Source organism: Rhinolophus sinicus, linkage group LG16 (assembly GCF_036562045.2).
Source record: "Rhinolophus sinicus isolate RSC01 linkage group LG16, ASM3656204v1, whole genome shotgun sequence".
In the NCBI taxonomy this organism is placed as follows: Eukaryota; Metazoa; Chordata; class Mammalia; order Chiroptera; family Rhinolophidae; genus Rhinolophus; species Rhinolophus sinicus.
The window spans coordinates 26860653-26884861 of NC_133765.1; the positions used below are offsets into that span (position 1 = coordinate 26860653).

At 42.2% G+C, this 24209-nt stretch overlaps 2 protein-coding genes across 13 annotated transcripts in view; one reads left to right on the forward strand and one right to left on the reverse strand.

Annotated features, from left to right (window-relative positions):
- Positions 1-6401, reverse strand: part of BICDL1 (BICD family like cargo adaptor 1) — an 86021-nt gene extending 79620 nt beyond the window's left edge. Inside the window, exon 1 of one of the 3 annotated variants that reach the window (XR_012492788.1) lies at positions 5109-6401. Coding sequence is in view for 2 of the 3 variants with exons in the window: in XM_019753962.2 (XP_019609521.2) it covers positions 5109-5537 (429 nt within the window). In the remaining variant the exon portion in view is untranslated. The remainder of the gene's footprint in view (positions 1-5108) is intronic. The other 2 variants (XM_019753962.2, XM_019753963.2) reach the window with 2 other exon arrangements.
- Positions 6402-7167: 766 nt separating this feature from the next.
- CIT (citron rho-interacting serine/threonine kinase) overlaps positions 7168-24209 on the forward strand; it is a 211848-nt gene continuing 194806 nt past the window's right edge. For 9 of the 10 annotated variants that reach the window (XM_074321905.1, XM_074321908.1, XM_074321909.1 and 6 more), the window contains exon 1: positions 7177-7191. The gene's annotated coding sequence lies outside the window, so the exon portion shown is untranslated. Of the gene's footprint in view, positions 7192-24209 lie in introns of all 10 variants that reach the window. The other variant, XM_074321913.1, reaches the window with a different exon arrangement.

Here is a 24209-nt window from a genome sequence, read left to right on the forward strand (position 1 = left end):
AGGAACAGGGATGACAAGGGAGGGACTTTTACTTCTACTCATCAGCATAATTTTCTGCTCTATCTATGCTTTGCTCACATTGCTAAACTTCCAAAATGAGAATGTTTCAGTCACTGTGGACACTTCAGAAAGATGAAATGCAGAAACAAACGCTAATTACACTCCTAAAATTGTGATTCTTGGTATATTGAATTTTTCCAAAATGAAAAAGATTGAGCAGAAGGCAACAGCAAGAACTCGGTAATTACATTGTTACTGAGAGGCCAGATAAATTAGGCTTATGCTGTAAAAGAACAGAGAGACTTAAAAATATTCAGCAAACAGCTGTTAGTGAACAGCCCAACCAAGCAACTAAAACAATCCAATCCACTTGGGGGGGAGGGGTTGAGGACAGGTGGTGTTGATGAATCTATTCTGTCCTTATATTTCTTTGGACATGTGGCAAACTTCCTAATTCAGGTTTCCCAACACTCTGAAAAAAAAAAATCAAGACTTTCCTATTAATAAACATACAGAATTTAGCCTTTTGTCTCCTCTGAAAAAAATAAAGGCTTTTCCTAGTATTATATTTTCAGTTAATCGCTGAATTAACCAGTAAACTCTAGGCAGATTTATCAGTAAGTGTGGAGGTCAGGAGGCTCTGCCCAATGCTATTCCTTGTTTCTTGAGGTTATATAGTATTTTAAAAGTCAGTATCTACACCTGAAACTAATATGTTACATGTCAATTATACCTCAATAAAGAAAAAGACAAAACATTAAAACTGCCAAAGTTATCTAAAACAAGGAAAGTCTAAGAAACTGTTAGAGCAAAGAAGAGACTCAGAAGATACGAAAACTAAATGTAAACTGGTATCCCCGATGGAATCCTGGAATTAAAAAGACAGTAGGTAAAGGCTAAGGAAATCTGAATAAACTAAGGACTTTAGTTAATGACATATCAGTATTGGTTCGTTAATTATGGCAAGTGTATCATACTACTGTAACACATTAATAATAGAGGAAACTGGGTGCAGGGCACATGGAAACTCTCTGAAGCACCTTTCCAATTTTTCTGTATATCTAAAATTATTCTAAAAAAATGAAGTTTATTTAAAACTCTGAACAAACCGAAGCTAGTATCATTAGCCTAGCTAACATTATTTATTACAGAAACGGATTTCTGCAAAGAACCAAAAAAGCAACACCATTCTTGTAAGTCCAGAATATGGTTCTTGAAAAATACAAACTACTATTTTTTTTAAGTGGACCAAGCACTTAATGCCAATAAGGGCCCCGTGTTTGCTTCTCAAAATCTACTAGTAACTCCCATTACATGATCATTTTCGTCTTACTTGTTTTGCCCTGTTTAAAAAAATAGTACTAGAAGCATGAGAATCGGCCTAGGGAAGGGGGAAGAAAACATTATTGAGGGAAAGACCACCTTTGCAGTAAGAGATAATTCATTCTCAGCTGGATTGGGAAAAAAGGGGATCTTATACATTAAAAACAGTATTTTTAAAAAACTAAATATTTAATCTCTGAAGAAAAAAGTGTATAAATGCAAGTTACTGACTTAGTTCATACTCTGGGGAAAAAACTAAGGACCCTGCCAAATGTAAGTTTTAAAAGCAAAAGGGCTAATTTCAGATGTAAAGAAATACATTTTTTAAAAAAAGTCTGTAGAACTTTCAGCATATGAAAATCTGATTCAGTGAGTACAATACAGGACATTCAATTAAGGATGTTAAAAATGACCAAAACTTTACAGTCTTTCAAATTAATTTGACTCTTCATTTTAGCCCTAAGAAATGTATCACTAAAAAATTTCTGTTAACCTTTAAACGAAAGACTTTAAAGACTGTGCCTTTAAGAAGAGAAGAGTGTAAGATTAAGCACTTTACGTTTCAAATGACAAAACAAAATCTTAGCTTTGGCACACGGAACTGGAGAGGTATTCAATATTAACTAGTGAATAGGTAGAAAAGATCTTCAAAATGGCTTGTTGGTCCTGAAGTTAGAAAGGTGCCGATTTTGAAGTAGTAAGGGAGCAGATGGGACTGAAACAAAACCAGTCTCATTATTTAATAGTCAAACCAACATTCTTTCAGAAACCACTCATATGTTTATCTTTTAAACCAACCTGTGAGAAAGTGTGTTTGACTCCACGGGACTGACAGTTTGTGGAAAATTACAAACGCTTTTAAAAGTAAGAGCTGGTTTTCTACCTCTAAGTGTTTAATTTAATTGAAATACAGCAGAGCGGTGGTGTTCAACTTGAGGAAGTATTTTGTCTAAGCAGACTTTCTAAAATCTAAGCTGCCTGAAAAAATATATGGTGGGGAAAATTCCCTTGCAAGTATCAAATGAAACAGGCCCCTATTAATCAGGTTTGCCACTCTCATACTGATACTAAAAGAATTAACAAGGAACTAAGGACAGTATCTTTTTTTTAATTTCTTTAGAAAATTTTGGGTTTTGTTTTTTCTTTCTTTTTCTTTTGACAATATCTTTATAGGGTATTTAAAAATGTGTTTAAAAAAAAACTGAAAATTTTTAATGATAATCCTCAAACATACCTGGAAGAAATAAAGTAACTGAACTCTCCATCACTCAGCTTCAACAATGATTAATATTTTGCTTTTTAAAAACAAACTTTAAAAAAATGCTATTTTTTAAATTGTGGTAAAGTACAGCAATCCCCCCTTATCTGCGGTTTCGCTTTCCACAGTTTCAATTACTCACAGTCAACTACGGTCCAAAAATAGTAAATGGAAAATTCCAGAAATAAACAATTCACAAGTTTTAAATTTTGCACCCATCTGAATAGTGTGATGACCTCTCGAACCCTCCCACTCTGTCCTGCCTGGGAAGTGAATCATACCTTTGCCCAGTGTATCCACCCTGTATACTACGCTCCCTGCCAGTTAGTCTCTTGGTAGCCCTCTGGGTTAGCAGATCAACTGTCGCTGTATTGCAGTGCTTGTGTTCAAGTCACCCTAATTTTACTTAATAGTGGCTCCCAAGTGCAAGAGTAGTAATGCTGGCAATTCAGATATGCCAGAGAAGCTGTAAAGTATTTACCGTAAGTGAAAGATGAAAGTTCTCAACTTAATTGTTCTCTTTTGTTATTATTTATGTTCATCTCTTACTGTGCCCAATTTGTAAATTAAACTTTAACACAGGTACGTATGTATAGAAAAAAACCAGTATATATAGAGTTCAGTGTTATCTGCCATTTCAGGCGTCCACTGGGGGTCTTGGAATGTATCCCCCTTGGATAAGGGGGGATTATGGTATACATAGCATAATATTTACCATCTTAACCATTTTTAAGTGTACAGTTCAGTAGTGTTAAGTACATTCACACTTGTGCAATCAACTTCCAGATATTTAAACTTTTAATACTAGAGGTCATATGCTGACCTACAGAGGAGTAAAGATTTTTAAAAAACAGGGTAAGAGCTTTAAATTATTTTATTATCGTCTATCAAGTCAATAGCAAAAAGTCATAGGTGAATTATTCTTTTTACAATAGAACCTTTCTTGTTACAGAATTTTGAAATTTTCCCTTTGTTAAAGAAATGTATAATGGCTCCCTCCACATGGAACCCAGGATGTGTGTAACTGCACACTCAGGATTACTCTGAAATCTATCACTAATCAAACTGACTGATACGATGTTCCTTTCAAGTCTGTTGTCTCTTCAATCAGGTCCCTCACTGAAGGAATTTCAAATCACAAGTATAAATCTCTGCAGTAGTACTTCTATAGAGTCATGTAATCGAATCTCTTTAAAAAAAAAGACACCCTTTTATTTCTAGACCTCTACTTCAAGTGAAAATTAAACAATCCAATTCATTGGGTTGCTTTTTGGCAGTCTACCTATAGGTTTCACAAACCACTTTTCAGAGAGGTATCTCAGGAGTTCATCGACTGGCAGACCTAGTTAACAGGCCAACTGAACTACAGGGCACTCATTGGTTTCCTTTTTTCTCCCTGATTTACTTTTGATATGTTGTTGGACTACAGACACACTTAAATCTTGGTTTAGAAAAGTTTCTGAATCTACATTCTGACTGTTCAATAGTAATAGTGATACGGAACCAGACTAGGGTCAATTTCAGATCCTATTCAGGACTGTACTATTCTCTTGTAACTAATAAAAAAAAAGTGGTTGCAATCAAAGTGGGTAACAATAGTAAATGCACAGGCAGAAAAAGATAAGCTTGTCTCCACTGCCACAGATGCTGCCTCCTTTTTAAATCTAATTTTTAGAAATGGTGGTGTTCCACACTACTTTCAACTCTTTTCTATCTAGTTAAGGGCAAGAAAACAAACGGGCATAGCTCTGAAAGACTTTGGCAGAAATCTTGCACACACTTTAAGGGGTATTTATAACAATAATTGAAGTAATAGGGTTTTCCTAGGTTGCATTTGGCTATGCAATTGCATATGTGAGACCCAGAACGGTACTGTTTAAATACACATAAAAATACTGAGGTCCAAATTAAATCCACTACCAATGGTCACATGCTGAGCACAGGTTTGCCTGACTGCAATGGAACCACATTTCCTAATCCCTGAGTATTTGAAAGCTATATAAAGCTCCTTTAGGGGCACTTGTTTCCCACAAGTCTGAGCTGCCGGGAAGTTAAGACAAGGGCATCTGGAGGCCTTAACAGCCAAAACTAGAAAGCTTTACGCTAACACCCTGATTAGAGATTAACTACTCTGAAAACGTGAACGTATTTTAAATGCTTCCCCTTTCTCATTTCTCCGTGTGAGACATCACCTCAGTGCTGTATAAATTAGTCATACTGTAAGCTCTATTTTAGATGCTGTGTACAGTACATACATAGAACTGCCCACAGCGGTTGGAGCTGTGCATGCGCCCATTTGTTGTGAGCAGGATGGGAAAGTCGGGTGTATTCAAGGAATGCCCTGGTCTGATAATCCGAAACCCTCCATCCTACGCCCACTTCCACGCGGTTTTCTGTGAGGTAGGGCGAGCAAGGAAGGGGTGGAGTGGAATGGGTTGGGTGAGTGGCTCCAGAAGCTGCCCAGGGCCGGCCGGGCGGGTGCCCGGGCTCCCCTGCTTCCCACCCAACCCAGGAGGGACGTGCTCACCTCCAGTTTGTCTGTCAGCTCCTTGTGCATCTGTTCGTACTGCCGGCTCATGTCCTGGTTCCTCTCGAGCAGCGCCTTGCCCAGCCGGGCGGCCAACACCAGATCCTTCTCCTTCTGCCGGATCACCGACAGCAGCTCCCTGTCCTGGGCGGGCGGCGGTTGCAGTCCGGCCCTCTCGGCCGGAGACTCGGGCTCGGCCGAAGGATGCTCCCCGGGGTCGGACGGCCGTTCCCCGGCCGCCAGCAGCGCTAGCTCCTCCTCTAACGCCAGTTCCAGCTCCCCGGGACTCCCGGGGAAGGAGACAAGGGCGGCGGCGGCGGGACTCCCGACTGCGTCCGCGGCCGCGGCTGGCAGCTCCATGCAGCAGGCGCTGTCCGGCTCGGCGGGTGCTGAAGTGCGGCCGGCCAAGCCCAAGCAGAAGGCGGACATGGCCCGCGCGCGCGGAGCCCGCAGCGGTGCGGCCCGGCCGGCGCGCGCCAGGCTGCAGGGGGGAGGGGCCCCGCCGCGCCGCCCCGCGCCTCGCCTCGCGCCGCGGCACGCGTCCCCCGGATCCCCGCGAGCCCTGGGCGCGGCGCGCGCCTGCCCGCCCCTCCCCCGCGTCGGCGGCACGCGCCCCTTCCCCCGCCCCCGGGCTCAGCTGCTCAGCGCGCGCTGGGGAGAAGGGGGGTGGCAAAGGGAAGGCTAAGGAAGGGAAGACTGGGGGGCCGCGAAGCGGGACGGGAGATTGCGGGGAGGGCCGCCGCCGCCGGGTTTTCAGCCGCCCTGTTGCTGCTGCTGCTGCCGCTGCCGCCGCCGGCCGGGCAGCGCCTCACGGGGCGGGCTGCGCCTCGCTGTCGCTGCGATGCTTGTTGCTGCTGATGCTGCTGCCGGCGGCCGCTCTCTGCAGCCGCGCTCCATGTCCCTCGGCTCGGCGGCAGCCCCAGCAGCAGCGGCGGTGGCGGCGGCTGCTGCAGGCGCCGAGGCGGCGACTCCACATCGCGCACCGCGCAGCCCGGCGAACTCCTTCCTGCCTCCCTTGGCTCCTCCCGCTCACCCGGCGAGCCGCACCCCGCCCCGGGCTTCCGGCCGCACCCCCTCTCCCCGCCCCTGCCGACGCTTGACGCGCGCGGGCACCTGTTCGACGCGCCCGCGCGGGATTCGCCAGCTCGTGGGTCTCCTCAGCGGCGCCCAGGTGGCGCCGCAGCCTTAACCCCTGCGCAGCCTCTCGCACTGGGGCGGTTACGCGCGCCGCCTGTGGAGGCGGCTGGCTCATCCCAAAGGGTCCAAGCCGCTCCCCTGCGCGACCACGCCCCCGGCCTCACGTCCACCTCAGGATGTGGCCCCGTCGCCAGCATTCTCGCCTCAGGGTGTGGCCTAGCTCTCACCTCAGAGCACCGCCCCGCCGCAGTGTCATTCTCACTTCGGAGCCCGGCCCCGCCCCCAGCCTTGGTCCCATCTGGGTGAGCAGCACCGCCCCCAGCCTCGTTTTCACTTCTGGGCACCGCCGGGTCCTCGGCCTCACTCTTGCTTCTGGTTTGTGGCTTTTCTCAGAGTCTGGTGGGGCTCAGTCTTGTCGCCGCCTTTTTTCGTGGTCTCCAAGGGGACTGGGGACATTCCTCCAAGGCAGGTGGCCAAACCCTGAGAGAGACTCGCAGTCATGGAAGTTAGGTCTGGGCCCCCTCGAGAGCTAAGCAGTCAGGAGAGGGAGCCCTAGAGAGCAGTAGACGGGATGATCTCAGAAACCCGGCATCTTAATGAAGATGACTCAGGGATATGAGGGACCAGAACCTCGGAAATAATAGCCCCGAGAGAAAGGAGTTATGTTGAGAACGGAACAAACTGCTCACAGAGGGGAATATGAAGCAAAGAATCCCCCTAATAATGGCTTCCGTTTATTAAGCACTTAGTATGCGCCAAGTCTTGTGTTAAGTTCTTTATTCATAGTGTCTTATATCTAAGATATAAGAACCTCAGAAGAACCTTATAAAGCAAGTACTGTTATTCTTCCCATTTTGCAGAGGAAATTGAGGCCTCAAGAGATGGAGTCATCTGCCCAGGTCATTACAACAGGATCAAATTCAGGCAGGCTGACTCCAGGGTTCAGGTAAATTATTATTCTTTGTTTTCTTCACATATGAGAAGTCTTGAGGAAGATAAATGGTAATTTGTGATCAAGATGGCCTGGGTCAATATAGAAGGTGGTATCAGGAAAGCTTGCAGTGATCAAAAGGATTGAGAAGCCTACTAGGTGATTCCACTCAGTTTGCCCTGACCTCACTGGCTGTGCTCTGTCTCCTGTTTTCAGAAACTATCCTGTCTGAAGCTAGAATCGATCCCTGTTCTTTCCCTTTCCTCTTGGACAACAACCCAGTTTTGAGTAGATCATGCCCTGATTCGTTTCATCACAGTGAGATGGAAATTTCAGGATAAGAGGCTGAAATGGGTCAACCGGTTTCTTAAGGTTTTTATTCCTTGTGAAATTCAGAGCCTACCAATATTCAGGTATATACATCATTTTCTAGCCTCAGACTGAGAGTGAGAACTGAAAAGGCCCCGAACCTCAGGGCTGGCTTTGTTCACTTGTTGATTGGAAAGGAGACAGACAATAGAGGGATTCCCACATCCCTCTTAAGAGCTGAATTTTGGAACTTGACCATGGCACCATTCCAACAATGGACTGTTCTAACACTTTTTATTATGCCTTCTTAAGCAGAAATTGTGGGTGAGATCCAATTGCAATTCCTTTTTGTCTTTTTTCATCAGGAAAGTTTCTTCCTAATCTATTTGTACAGGCACACATATCACGAGCAAACAGAATTCCTAATCAAAATGGGTTTCAGCTATTTACTTTTCTTTGATGTAGACTTGCAGCCCATCTTTCCAAAAAGGTCTTTGGCCCTCCTTTCTTGAAACTTAATGGTCTTAACTCTATTAGACTTACCTGTTTCTGTGAGAATGAACTATCACCGTGTTAACTGTAGCTTCTGAAGAACCTTTCTCACAATGTACCACTGCCTAATTTGACTAGGAAGTGATCCTTTTCTACTGAGGGTTTGCCCTAAGTACTATCTTCCTGTGAATAGTCAAAGGAGACCAGCTCAAGTTTGGAGAACTATTTACAATAGTGGTTCTTACATTTGTTGGTCTCAGAACCTCTTTACACTCTTAAAAGTTATTGAAGATCTTAAAAACCTTTAGTTTATATGGGTTTAGATATTGATATTTACCATATTAAGAATTAAAATGGTGGGCCGGCCTGGTGGCTCAGGCGATTAGAGCTCCATGCTCCTAACTCCGAAGGCTGCCGGTTCGATTCCCACATGGGCCAGTGGGCTCTCAACCACAAGGTTGCCAGTTCAATTCCTTGAGTCCCGCAAGGGATGGTGGGCTCTGCCCCCTGCAACTAAGATTGAACATGGCACCTTGAGCTGAGCTGCACCCTCCACAACTAAGACTGAAAGGACAACAACTTGACTTGGAAAAAAGTCCTAGAAGTACAAAAAAAAGTATTCTAAAAAAAAAAGAGAATTAAAATGGTTAACATTTAAAAACTTTACTAATTCACTTAAAAATACTTACATTAAGCCTATTACATGTTAACATAATGTATTTTAATGAAGACTCACTATATATTTCCAAATTTAAAAAAACGATCGAGGAGAGTGGCATTATATTTCATTTTTGCAGATCTCTTTAGTAATAGAAATGTGGGAGGAGGGGTTGTCACTGTGTGAGGTGTATAAATGATAAATGTCTAACTATTACATTGGTTTGTGCACCTGAAACTAATAAAAAAAAGTGTTTAAAAAAATAACAGAAATGTTTACTTTAATAGTAGAAAACTGGATGTTTGTATCTGCTTCTCCATTCAATACAGTGATATTTTGATTGAAATATATGAACAAAATCTGATCTCACAAAGATGGGGTTGAGGAAAGGAAGAATATTTTAATAGTCTTTTCAGATCATTGTGGATTTTTTTTTTGATATTACACCAAAACTCAACAAGTGGTAGCTTCTTAAAGGTTAATTGTAATGTGGAATCTAAAACCATATCAAGGAAATCCACTGATCTGTCTTCCACTTTTACCCATGTATGAGTAATTTTATAATAACATGTATTAGTCATTTGGAAAATTTCACTGAGTTATACTGATCTTCCACATATTGTCACATGTCTTTAAGTATTGGCAAGCTATCAAGCTCTTGAGGCAGATATGAGTCTTCCAAAATTCTTTTTTCCACTTTAAAGCTCCAGTTTTATCATTGGTAACAGTATTATTGTTTTCCTTGAAGTGACAGATTTGCTTCATTAATGTTTGAGAAAATGTCTGCCAAATACCCAAATCTGAATACTATAGTTTGTCAGTCATTCATTCAAGTAAAAATAGTGTTCCAGGAAAAACATGGCTAGTTGAACTCATGACTCAAATGGTGGTACTAATGCTTTATTTCAAGACAACCATTGTAGTTAGGTATGCAGCAGAAGTATTTCATGGAATATTAAAAAGATGTGTACTGAAGGGTCAGGATTAAGTAAAAGTACCATCGGGGACATTCTTCAGTGAAACTAGTGGTTTTTTTTTTCTTCCTATGAACACATGGTAATGAAGAACATGTCCACCAGAACACTTTGGTATCCCGGCCTGGATTCATGCTAAGGTATCAGTAATGTTACCTACCATTGTTTTTTCACCATCAGTGCAAAAGTCAACACACTGAAAAATGAAAATGAAAGTATTAGACAATTAGTATTACTATGAAATAGTTTTACTATTATTAATAAAATTAGAATTACTATTATTGCAATGGTTATGACAATAGTGTTTACTTTGTAGATCCCCTGAAAGGGTCTTCGGGACCTTCAGGAGTTGGTAAACCCCAGTTTGAGAACTGTTGATTTAGAACCACTCAAGACCATTAGGTCAGCTTTGAGCTAAGAACAATGAACAAGTACCTGCCGATGTGGAAATTAATGCCAGGATTTGTAACTCATCAAAGCAAAGTTATGAAAACCCTTAGGCTTCTAAGAAGCTTATTACTTAGTTTATTCTGCTTCATACTAGAATAATAGTAGCTAAAATATATTTAGCATTACATTCCTTAAATCCTTTAGACGACATCTCATTTAATCCTCACAATAACCCTATAATGCTAGTATGTAACACCAATATGTACTAGTGCATATGCTATGATGCTAATGTTTTAGTCCTGACTGACTCCAAAGTGCTTGCTCTTAATTAGTATGCCTCACTTCACATTTTTATCGTTCATATATCCCTTTAAATACATTTGCATTACATGATTTTGGTACCTGAATATCCTGGTTGAACTAGGATTACTGACCTTAGCATACTATGGATGGATTTCTACATAAGTTCTGTTATATCACTAAGGGCAAAACATGAAATTTTTCTTCTTAGAAATCCTGTTTCTAAATAGGGCAACGCTCATTGAATTCCCCCTACTTATTAACATCTTGATTTGTAAAAACTGGAAAGTGTACAAGGCAAAACATTTTCCATAAAAATTTGAAAAGTCAAGTGTTGAAGAAACACGAGGAGCTGGCAAAACATGTTATAAAGCCTTTCTACACTTTATATTTTATTTTCATTCAGCAATTACAAGTGTGTTTGCATTTTGTAAGTTGTATATTTTATTTATGAACTAGTAGAGGGAACGTAAAAATCTCAAAATTTTCTCAAATGTTACCCAAAAGCTTTTTATAATTTTTGGAGATGAACCGATTCAAAATGTTATAAAATGTGGTGTATATACCCCTAGTGATTCTCAACTTGATTTTTAAGGGGAAAAAATTAACTTCAGTGGCTGGTGCTCACCAGCGTCAGTCAGGCACCCACCCTGTTACGCCTGGCGTGGGGCAGGGGGGGCTGCTTCCTCTGGTATCTGTTATCCCAGTTCACCTTGCTGGGACCCCTTCCCAGCCCCACCTAAATCAGGACAGCCCTCTATCTCTAGGTACTCACAGTCCCCTCACCCTTCCCAGGGTCCTCTCCTGGCCCTTGACCCCCACCTCACACTCCCTTTTACCTTTTTCCCAGATCACCACTCTGCCTGAGTTTTCACCTCCAGCCTCACCATTTCCTCACCCTACCAAGCTCCTTGCTTTTCTCAGTGCCTGGTACCAGTCAAAGTCTCTGTGGGGCCAGAGTCCCAGAGAGCAGTTTCCAGGCTCTTGGCCTCACGTGGAAAGGTGCTGGCTCGAGTAGTAGATGGCCATCAACTGTGACTAGTTGGCCGTCCGCTGTTACTGGTCAGCCATTAGCCACGGATATAACTACCGTGGCTGAGTGAGAAAGGGAATTGCAGTTAGCAAGGAGTTGGTTGGCAGAGAAGCAGACGGCAGGCTGCGGATTGTGTGGCTTCTGCTTCCTGTGTCTCCAACCCAGCCGCCACCGAGACTATAGTGGTATGAACCCCCCATCCATGGCTCGTGGGTGTTCCTTTTTGGCCTCACCATATCCTGCGTTCTTGTGCGGGGAGCAGGACCAGAGACACCCCATGAACCCCATGTGACACTCATCTTGCCCCTCCCCCTGATTCCTCTCCCCCCAGCTTCTGTCCCTTCCCACCACCATTTCTGCCAGATGAAAGTTCCCTTCTCCCAAGGATTTGCTTAATACCCCAGGTCTACCTGCCTTGTTACCTGTGTCCATTATTTCCTCACCACTCAGGGAATGAATACTCAGGAGGTTTCAGCTCCAGACCCATCTGTCCCTTATCAGGCATTTCCAGTCTTTCTCCGTACTGATTAAGACCTCGGACTCTGGAGCCAGACTTCCTGGGCTGGAATCCCAGTTGTGACTGCCACTTGTGACTTTGACGATCTTGGATCTCTATGCTTCCGTATCTTCCTTTATAAAATGAGGATAATAATAGTACTTACTTAATAAGGGAGTTAATAAGACAAAAAGATTTCATGTATGTAAAGCACTTAAAATGGTACATGGCACGTGGTAGGCACACTGTGGGTGTTTGATCAATAAGTGGATAAAATCACTGAGTACAGATCTCTCCCTCTGAAACCACACGTTTCCCTAACTTTTATGTCTGTCTTCCCTTCCCTTATATGCGTGTTTCCTTTTATTTTATTTTTGTATTGAATTTATTGGGGTGACAACGGTTAGTCAAATTATATACGTTTCAAGTATACATTTCTATAATACATCATCTGTGTATTGCATTGTGTGTTCACCACCCACAATCTTGCTTGTTTCCTTTTAAAATTAAGTTTAAAAAAAATGAGTCAACTCAAATGAAAATAATACATAATATAGGTGGCACTGGGTATGGGAAAATCATGATGGTGGTATGCAAGCAACTGAAGTTGGAGTATAATGGAGTTATTGAGAGTGGTGGTCTGAGGTTCGTGGGTTAGGTCGGGCAGTAAGCATCTGTGTACATTTGAGCAAGACATTCAGCATGTTTGGGCTTTGGTTTCCTCATCGGTAGGTGAGCGTTTGGGCAGGATGATCATCCTTTAGTTTCTAAATTAGTGGTTCTCATCTGGGGGTGATTTTGCCCCCTGGGGACATTGGGCAATCTCTGGAGACATTTTTGGTTGTCACAACTGGGACTGGGGGTTTTGCTACTGGCGACTGGTGGGTAGAGGCCAGAGATGCTACTAAACACTTTACAATGTAAGACAGTCCCCACAACAAGAATTTTCTGTCCCCAAATGTTAATAGTGCTGAGGTTGAGAAACCCTGATCTACAATGACAGGCTTCTACCATTTGACCATGGGATTTGTTGCTTGAAAAGGATATAAATGGGATATAGACAAGAGAGTCTATGATGTGAGCCCCACGGTGCTGTGGGCTGCTTCTAGAAATTCCTGTGGGGAAACCAGTCCATAATAGAGCCATACCACGTAGGCAAACAAACAACAACAACAAAACCCTTGTGTTTTGGGCAGAATTGCTCCCAACATTGACAAAATTTGCTCCCTACTCTCCCCTTCCCTCCTCTAATGATTTTGCTGTTTCCATTGCCCAAACTCATCAGAAAATTACTGCTTTATGCCCAAGAGTTGGCTATTTTTCATTCTTCCAATGCCTATATCTAGAAAGATTTGTGATTTAATTTTCTCTGTGTTCATATCTTTCTGCTGCTTTTCAATGATCTTGGCCCTAAAAACACTGTTATGTGTTTTGCTACATGTATCATTCTTCTGAAGCTATTTTTAGGCATTTCCTAGTTTTATTTCATTTCAAGAATTTCCCAAACATTTGTTATGCCTTGTTCTTTCTGCATCATACTCTGGTCTAATCTGTTGGCTGGCAAGTTATTTATACCTTATTGATATTGCTCATTACTCACACCCTTTCTTAAGTGAGTGTCCCTCCCACACTTTGTCAATTTCAGAGCAAACTTATTGTAGAAATAGTGTATCATCCAGTTGCCAGGACAACTGGAAACTTTTGCTGGTGGATAGATAGGATGCCTTTAATCTATTTTTCATAGTTTGTATTATGGTTGCTATTGCTACCCTCCTTGCTCTTAGTAAAGCCTTTATGGGCTTCTTGCTGTCTTCCTGTGATCAGAGGAATCATCATTTTGTGAAGAGTCAAGATTTAACTGCATGTCCTGCAGCACGTAGCTGTTTTTATCTGGGTGTATATGTAGGCATGTTAAGTGTTCTGGGAAGACAGTTGGCATAATGCCCTAGCTAATACTGGTAATTTAATTTATACTTGACAGTGACTGAGAGAAGCAAGTTTTTATTGGTGGTGAAATATTTTTATGGGTGAATTAATTTTTTAAAATTCCCATGTTTTAATGAAACCCAATGGGTTATATAGTTATCAGGGCAGTTGGCCAGTAAGTATTTCTTGAGTAACCATCAAAAGTTGGTATGGGTTTGATACTAACATTATATGAGACCTTGAGGATTTATGAAAATGTAATCCCTATTCTCAAGGAGGATTCCATCATTGATTGCATAAGAGACTGTGGTCAGACTGGGCATTCATCAGTATCATGTGGCTTGTCAATAGCTCACAGAAGAGGAAATATAGTGGTTAAGAACGTGGTTTCCAAAGAAAGACCCAGTTTGAAGTTGAAGCTCCCCCAGTTACTAGCTGGTTTAACCCCATAGCTGAATAACCCTGGGCGCGTTAGTTAACCTCTGACCACCAGGCATTGTGTAAGTAAATAATTTTGTTCCCCAATGTGTTCTTAAGGCATAGCACCATGTCTAGGATATACTAGGAACTTGATATATTTTTATGATGAATGAATGATGCCTGCAAAGCACTTAGCACATTGCCTAGCTCAGAGTCAGTGCTCACGCTATAAGATGTTAACAAAACGCACACCTTGATCTCAGCATGTGTTGGATTTGTTACATATTAACATGGCTGCATGACTGGTATCAACCTCTTCATTTATTCAGAACATTTATCATATGGAAGCTGTGGTGTTGGATATTATGTGGGAAACAAAGATGTGTATGCTATGATACTTGCTCTCAAAAAATTTACGATTAGTAAAGGATAGGAAACCTGAATAGAAATATCTATGATTATAACCAGTGTTGAATTATATTTAACAGTATATTCAATACCTTATAAATTATACTATGTATTTTTTAGTTCAGAAAAGGGAGCTGGTACTAGATAAGGTGGCATAAAAGTCGAAGTCTGCATGGTTTTTATTATCACTATGAGCTGGCAATTCTAAACAACATCACTGGCAACATACTGTCACCTCCCCCCTCGGTACGCCACTGACAATATTTGACAAAATAGATCAAGGCACACTTCATGAAGTTGGCCCTTTAAGGAGACCGGGGATTCCACTGCCAGAGATGGAAGGCAAGGCACATAAAGGGAACAGCTTCTCCAAAGACACAGGGCCCAGAAAGTTGTGTTTGGAGACCAGCAAAAGAGGAAGAATAATAAAGTTGTAAAGGTAAAGATAGGTTGGCATTGGCTTGTGGAAGAAGAAAAGATGCCATTTATTGAGTGTCTACTCTGGGCAACCGAAGGATTGGCTTACATTATCTTGCTTAAACCTCACAACAATCTTTTCAGATGGGTACTATTAACCCATTTTATAGATGAGGAAACTGAGCTTATGACAGGCTAAGGGTCTTGCTTCCCCCAGGTCCCACAACTAGTAAAGGGCAGAGTTGAAATTTGAACAGAGGTCAGATTGCTTACAAAACCCTGTGGTCTCTCCACCTACATAGCCTTGAATGATAAGCCAAAGACAATGGGGGGGTCATTGAAGATTTTAAAACCGTTAAGGGATTCAAAGCTGTACTGTAGGAAGGTGAATCTGGTGCTGGTATTAAGGATGAACTCCAGGTGGGAGTCAGGAATCAGAGAAACCAGTTTAGAGGCTGCTGGAAAAGTCTAGCTAGAAGGTACAGTGGAAAGGGGCATAAAAAGGTGTCCGAGAAGTTGTAAAGAAAGAATTGCTGGGATTTGGAGACTGGATGGTCAGGAGTAGGAGTGAGGACGGAGATGCAGATGTGCCTCTGAGGTTGCTGACCTGGGCAACAGAATGATTGTGCTATTGCTAGAACAGGAAACCCAGAAAAAGAGAGATAATTACACAGGTAGGCCCTTGGTTTGTCTATGGCCAAGGACATCTGGCCTATACCCGGAAATAAGACAAACATGGAACCAGTATCCATGTAGCAATTATATGAGTGTTGTTGATGAGATACTGGTAAAGGAATTGTGTTAACGGGTTTGCAAGTGAAGAGTTTCCTCATCTGGAAGAAAGCTTCAAAAAGGAAAACTGTAATGTATAGAGGAGAAGGGCTGGAATACGGACAGGAAGAGAAAGGTTGCTCTCGGTGTTTGAAAAAGCATTGGTGAAGGCCTGGCAGTGGGAACGCAGCTGCATGCCCGGGGAAATGGAAGCTTCTCCCCTTTATGGGGCCAGTGTGACCACAGGTGGAGTGACCATCTTCCCCATCTTCCCGGATTCCCATCGGCAGCAGCGCGCATTGGGCCTCTGTCTGACGGCCCATTCCACCCACCAATCTAATAAAGCAAGGGATGAGGGAGAGAAGCTGGCCTTTGGGATGGGTCTAGAAAATAATGGCCTAGAAGAAAGTTGTGTTCATGTTTTGCTATGCATTTGCATTTACAAAAATCAAGCATTTGCAAAGGCTTATATTCAAGAAGACATATGAAATTACCCATTAAAAGAAGAGAAGATGGCAAGAACTCAAAAACTGGTTACAAAATTTAATTGAAGAAAAACCAAGCAATGTTTCAGAGGTGTAAATCTGCATTTCCCTCGGGTCTCAATGGAGTGATTTAGCCTTTTTTAGTAAGTGGGTCAGAAAACTGCTAATTCTGTGATGATTTTGTTCAACAGCACTAGCTGATAGCATTTGTTTCTTGCGGATCTAAAAAAACGAGCATGTTGAGACTGTCAAAGTTGGTATCAACCCAGTATCAAACTGGTTTGTTTATCAACCCTGAATACTGTATTTATTTTCTTGATTGACAATCTGTCCTTTTAACTGGCAAGTAGAGATACTATTGTTTGTGTCTTTATTTTGAAATGCTGTATCCTGTATTGCATAATTCTGTGTATAGCTGATGCAGTGACACCATAAACTAAGGCGTCTCAAACAGAATGAAATTCAACAGGGCAAACCATTGCACTGCGTGAGGACAAATATAGGAGCTGATACATTGATTTTATGGAAACAGAGCTCAGCTTTAAAAACACAAGCCATGAGTTAGCGTGGAAGAGCTATTCTTTTTTTCTGTTTTGGCAAAATACCCATAACATGAAATTTACCATTTTAACCATTTTTAAGTGTTCAGTTTAGTGGCAGTAAGTACATTCACATTTTGTGCTGCTATCACCACCAACATCCACAGAACTCTTTATTTTGTAAACTGAAAATCTGTTCCCATTACACAATAAATAACTCCTCATTTCTTTTCTTCCCCCAGCCCCTGGAAACCACCATTGTACTTTCTGTCTCTGTGAATTTGACTGTTTTAGGTACCTTGCATAAATGGAATCATGCAGTATTTGTCCTTTTGTTACTGGCTTCTTTCACTTAGCATAAGGTCCTCAAGCTTCATCTATGTTGCAGCATCTATCTGAATTTCCTTCCTTTTTAAGACTGAATAATATTCCATTGTAGGTATAGACCACATTTTGTTTATCCATTTATCAGTTGATGGACACTGGGGTTGCTTCCACCTTTCGGCTGTTGTGAATAATGCTGCTATGAACACGAGTGTACAAATCTCTCAAGTCCCTACTTTTTTTTGAGTACATACCCAGAAGTGGAATTGTCAAATCATATGGTAATTCTATTTTTAAAATTTTTGAGAAATGTCCATATTGTTTCCCATAGTGATGGTGAGCTATTTATGTCATCTGACATTGAGATGCACTTATTTATTCATTCCTTCACTCTCATTCTTTCAACAAACATTACTGAGGACTTGCCTTATATAATTACTTGCTAGGCTCTGTGGAGTTTATAAATAAGACTAATTTGGTAGTAAGAAATATATCTATACAATAAATACACAGTGTATCAGAATAGAGAGATCCAATCACTCCTAAGCCAGAATAAGGTTTGAATTCAGGGGTTCAACACAATTCTTAAAAAATTTTGTCTATCACGAGAGAAGTTGGTCAGTTTGGAAGCATAGAAAAAGGAGCTTCACAGAGGTAACCATCAAGAGTCTTATTAAAATATGGCTCAGCGATGGACTTCTAGTATTCCAGACTCACTGGTGAAGCTATCCTAAGAAGGGCAGAGTATGTCGAAAAAAACTAAGCGGAGGGACAAGTTTTCAGTTCATTCATTTAATTCTCTTGGTTCTAATTATATGCTCCTTAAGCTGTGTTCTGATTGCAATTTGGCTTCTCTGTCTACAAAGGGAGAATGCTTTTAGTCACGCCAACCTCAGCGTTGTAGTCTTTGAGAGCTTAAAGTTCTCATCATAAATTAATCATCTGGCATCCCGGTTTTGAACATTGGACTTATTAAGTTCTAATTAATGTCAGTGCAATTTTTAAATATGTTGCCGCTTTTGATGTGCTGGCTAAATCAGATTTCTAAGCCTTTTAGACCAAATACCAGGCCCAGGACAGTTTCCTTCCTCTGAACCTCAGTTTCCTTCTCTGAAAATGGAGATTGAAAACTGCCTACCGCTGAGCTGCCGGATGGCTCAGTTGGTTGGAGCGGGTCGTCTCAACCACAAGGTTGCCGGTTCGACTCCCGCAAGGGATGGTGGGCTGCACCCCCTGCAACTAACAATGGCAACTGGACCTGGAGCTGAGTTGCGCCCTTCACAACTAAGATTGAAGGGACAACAACTTGACTTGGAAAAAATCCTGGAAGTGCACACTGTTCCCCTTAAAAAAAAAAAGAGAGAAAAGAAAATATTAGGGGTTAAGGGTGAAAAAAAGAAACTGCCTACCTTACAGAGTTATCGTAATGCTTCAATAAATTCATATAAAGTGTTTAGAACAGTGCCTCACACATAATAAACAGTATATAAGTGTTGAGTCTTGTTACTCGTGGAAAGTTACCTTATGAGATTTCTTAGTAGACAAAGTCTGATCTCACAAAGCACATACACTTCTTTTCTGCTGGAATCTGCAATTTACCTCCAATTGTCTTCCTGCCTTTTCTTTTGGTGCCTCTCCCTCTACTTCCAAGCACCACATACCCTTAGGATTTTCTACCATGGCAAGACAAAGCCGGCACGCTGCAGGCAGAACCCCACGCTCAGACCTTCGCATAACCCAGCTTGGGACTGGCAAGGTTGCTGGACCCAGTATGAAAAATGTATTGATGCCAATGTAGTCATGACTGATAATGGCTATGGATTACACGTACGAACGTTTTTAACCTTCCTAGAAATTTATTACCAACTTCCAAGGGAATGCTCTCAAATTGTTGAATTAAATTGGCTGAGATTGGCCAATAGGGAAGAAACTTTTGGGTCATAAGAGGCCTCTTCATGTCTGTGGTTTTCTCTATTCTCCATTTAAAGAATTCTGGGCCCACTGCAGAAAGAAAACTACTCCAAGTCCAAAGGCCTGAGAACCAGGAGCCCTGATTTCCGAGGGGCAGGAGAAGATGGATGTCCCAGCTCAAGCAAAAAAAGCAAAAGTACCTTCTTTTCCCTTTTTGTTCTGTTCAAGCTCTCAATGGATTGTATGATGCCCAACCTCATCGGTGAGGGGGATCTTCTTGATCATTCTACTGATTCAAATGCTAATCTATTCCAGAAACACCCTCACAGGCACATCCAGAAATCATATTTCATCAGCTGGGCATCCTTAGCGCAGTCAAGTTGACGTATAAAATTAACCATCGTGGTGGTGATCAATGACTTCTAACTGCACTGAAGATTTTAATTAAATATCAAAGAAAAGTTTCTGAAAGTGCTGGATGGCTGACTCTGAAATCGGTTACTGAGTTTACAGACTCTGGACTGCTTTTAAAAATTGACGTGGTGGTGGAGCGGCTGGTTGGCTCAGTGGTCAGAGCACAGTGCTCATAACACCAAGGTCTCTGGTTCGATTCCCACGTGGGCCAGTGAGTTGCGCCCTTCACAACTAGATTGAAAACAACAACTTGACTTGGAGTTGATGGATCCTGGAAAAACACACTATTCCCCAATATTACCCAACAAAAAACTTAAAAACAGAAAAAAAATTTGATGTGGTAGGGCTAGAATGTACTGGTTCCCGGAAAATGAGCTCATTGTCTGGCTAGGTCTTATTTTCAAGGAAACAGGTAGTTTATATCACGAGGGCTTGGGTGTGATCATGGCAAATATCCAAGCATGAATGAATGATACACAAATGAGCTTTTCATTAGTCTCTTCGGCCTTATCACTCTATCATAATTCATCATAAAAACAGAAATCAGTCTGTGTTAACCTAAACTCATCTTGATATTGGTCATTTGTCAACATGTAGTGACAGTCTCAGAAAGTTCTTGCACTTAATTTAACACTTTGGTTATTATGGTAACTGGGTTTCTTTGAGATGTCTAAAAACAGATGAGGATGGTTTGTTTTGAACTTGAAAAGTAAAGGATACATTTCATATCAAAGACAGTTGCAACTTCCATGATAAAAAGTACTTTTCACACAAATGGAATTTTACTTTAAGGCTAAGATTAAGTCTCTAGGACTTAAGTTGGTTTGTGCTCTTAGATTCTTGTGTAGTAGATACTCCAAATTAGGTATGCTCACAGGCTGTTACTCTAACAAACAAACCCTAGACCATTTCCTAGGGATGGGGGAGACTTTCTATGTTGAAGCCGCCTGGAGAGGAGTGAAAAGTGCATTGTTCACATAGGTTCAGGCCACCCACCTCACTTACCTTCCACTCATTTTCCCTTGAGGTTCTGAGTGGGTGGGACCCCCTTCCGGGTGGATACAAATATGGGAGCCAGAGGTGGAAGAGCAGAAAAATTGAATGACAAAATTGTTTGAACAGAACCATCTGTCTCAATAAGCTAGCAAGCTTTTATAGGAGCAGAACCTCAGAAACCTATATTTTTCAACTTGCCTTTATTCTTTTCTTGTTTTTGGTACTTTCTATGTTTACTAGTGCAGCTTCTTTTAAAAATTATAGATCTCATCTTTCCTACAGGGAACAAGGGAACGGGAGTTTTAAATTTGTCCATGTTTTGGCCAATGTTTAAAGGGAGAACTGCTGAGAAAGTCAGAGATGTGCTGGGTTTTTTGTTTTGTATTTCTTTTTCTCATTGAAATGAACATCAGGCAAGTTATTTTTAAAGTATAGAATCATTGTACAAAACTGAGTCTGTATACACTATCATATACAACTGCTGTCATAAAAAATAGGGATGTCCCAAGAGAATAAAGTCACCAAATTTAGTTATCCTACAGCTCACTAAACATTTGATTGATCTTTTCAGAGCACATTCTTGGGAATAGCTAGCATAGTCATCTAGTATTATTTCAAATGATGGTTAAAAATGAGTCTTTTGTGGTAGGAAGTTCTTCCTGTTATTTATTTTTGAAGCTTCCTTCCCATCCATGGCGGTACAGTTCTGCTTATTTTAGGAAACATGCATCCAATTTTGCCATTAATGTATTCAGTATAAATTATCCACTTGCACACAGCTCTGTGTGGGTGAGCTGCAAAGTTGAGAATTTCCTTAAGAAAATGAATTCTGAACTTTAAGGTTTTTTTGATCACTTTCCCGTTTTAGCTGGCTACCTGGGGTGAAGAAAAGCTCAAAAGACATCTGATGCCGCTTTTAACTTTTCATTTGAGTCATGCAGGTAGGATTTAACTTTAATAAAAACAGGAGCAATAAACCCTGATGTGTATGTGATGGTTCACATTTATAGGTCCCAGACAAGAAGCCGGAGTTGGTCTTAAAAATTCATAAAGAATGCACTTTTCATTCTTGCTGCTTGCCATCCCAGGTGTCGCTTCACTGAAGGCTACCACCAGGCCAACAGAATGACATCCTGTTCAATTCTTGGCAAAATTTTTTTCAACTCCACCCAGCCTCCCCTTCCTGCTGTCTCTCTCCGCTTTGTCCACCCCTGCTTTCCCCTCACCATCACGAAGATACCCTCATCAGCTTCAGTACGATGTAATGAGCTGGCCCCCTGCCAGCCACTTCGCCTTATTTTCTTTCATCACAGAGACTATTTCTCCAAGTCCTGTTTGTGATTAACTAACCTTGGCGGTTAGGATAACAAAAGGTGAAGCAGTTCAAGCAGCATGTGGGAACTTTCCTTCACAGATGGTTTCTTACTCTTTGGTGGAAAAAACAGAAACTCTTAGATGGCATATATTATATGCCATATAATTATTCATGAGCCAGGTTTGATATATCCGTCAACCTGACCCTACCAGAGTGTTCTGATTTATAAGATTTACCTCCCTAAGAAGATAGTGCGTAGTTTATCCTTGCCTCTGTCTGGGCCTAAAAGGAATTAAGCCAGTGAGAGATAAACCCATCTTGAACAAAAACACCTCGGATAAAAATATCCTAGATCTAGCTTTGTAGCCAAAAACGTGAGGTCTTGAAGAAACATTTGTATGTCCATGTTCATAGCAGCACTATTCCCAATAGCCAAATTGTGGAAGCAACCCAACTGTCTGCTGATGGATGAATGAATAAACAAAATATGATGTATACACACAATGGAGTATTTTTCAGTCTTACAAAGAAAAGAAATGTTGTCACGTGCTACAACATGGATGAACCTTAAGGACATTAGGCTAAGTGAAAGAAGCCAGTTTCAAAAAGACACCTATCGTATGATTCCACTTATATAAGGTTAACTAGAGTAGTCGAATTCTTAGAGACAGAAAGTAGAATGGTGGTTTCCAGCGGCTGGAGAGAGGGGAGAAGGAGACGTTTAATGGCTGGCTGTAGAGTTTCAGTCTCCCAAGATGGAAAAGTTCTGGAGATTGGCTGCCCAACCCTGTGACTATATTTAACAATCCTGAACTGTACTCTCAAAAATGGTTAAGGCGGTAAGTTGTATGTTATGTGTATTTTGCTGCAATTAAAAAATAATCCTGGAACAAGGAGTCAGTGGAGGCCAACCCTGAGGAGGAGTGAGGCTGTGACAGGAGAGACGTGTTGGGTCCTGGACGCAGATGGGGCTGTTGTGGGTGGCCCCGCCCCACACCCCCTTCAGGACTGAAGGACTCTTGCCCCAGCAGCTGGGAGTACTGCTGGCTGACACACCACCATCGCATAATCACCAGCCCTCAGCGGTCAGGCCTTCGTGGGAATTGCCGTCTGCTGGAGAAAGCCATCTTACCTGGTGTCACACCCACGTCCTCAGGGCAGCGTGCATCCTCCAACGAGATGTTAATGTGGGAAAAGGCGGGGTCCTCTCACCCCAGCTGGTGACAGCTTTGAAGAATGAGCCCGACTTCAGAGCTCCCCGTGGAGTTGGCTGAAATCTCATTGTGACTGTATCACAACTTGTCCCTTTGTCCAATCTTGCTGCCTTCACTCCCCCCCCAGGTGTTGATGCTCAGAGCTCTCTCTAACCAACATCCTGCACGCTCAGCTCTAGCGATGAGGGTCAGAATTGTATCAGTTAAGAAACCAAAGCCAGCAGAGGTGGGAGCTGAGGCTGAGGTGACTCCGGAATGTGCGGTGGAAGAGAGAAAGAATGAGTATCATTTGCAGCCTGGAGACCAATGGCAATGGCGGGGGCTGTGGCTCATCCCTCTAATCCCCTCCTGTGAGTTCTCCCTCAGGAAGAGTGGCCCACTGGAGTTCAGGACAAGCCAGTCCCTGAGATTCCATGGAGACATGGTCCAGCCAGAGCGAGAGGTGGATTCTGCCAGACACAAAGTTGTGTCGTTCCCCTTCACGGAAGGACTTGCTGCTTAGCTGCCAGGAGTGCAGTCAGCAGATGGCCTCCAGCCGTCAGCTCCGTCAGGGTTGGCTTCACCTAAGATCAGTACCTTTCCAGGGCTAAAAGGATGAGGACATATAAGAGGGTGGCTGTTTTGTCCTCAGAGCTTCCTGCTGGCTTGATTCAATGTGGCCCCTCCCCCCATTCATATGGAGTCAGAAATTGGAAATAGGAACGAAGGAGGAGGAGACTTGGAACAAAGTGATGTTGATGGCTGTGCTTTGGACAAAAAATTCATGAGCTGCTACTGAAGAATCAAAACTTACCCTGGTTTCTTCCTTTTCTAGACTTTAGTTGTCAACTCTTCCATTGATGCCACAAAATACCTCCAGCATCCTTTCATTAACTTCCTCTTCTCTCTCGCCCTGTTTTTCTTATATTGTGTATGCTAGCCATCGGACATTTCTGTGACTTGCAATCAAAAGTTTGCGAACAAAACGTTGAAACGGGAGGCTGGATGGTTCGGCCCCTGCAACTAGATCGAAAACGGCGGCTGGACTTGGAGCTGAGCAGCGCCCTCCACAACTAAGATTGAAGGACAACAACTTGACTTGGAGCTGATGGATCCTGGGAAAAAAAACACGGTTCCCCAATAAAGTCCTGAAAATACACACTGTTCCTCTTCCCCAATAAAATCTTAAAAAAAAACACAACAACATTGCAAACAGCCAAGCTTAACCTTGAAAGAGTCATACATGACAGCGACTCTTTCAG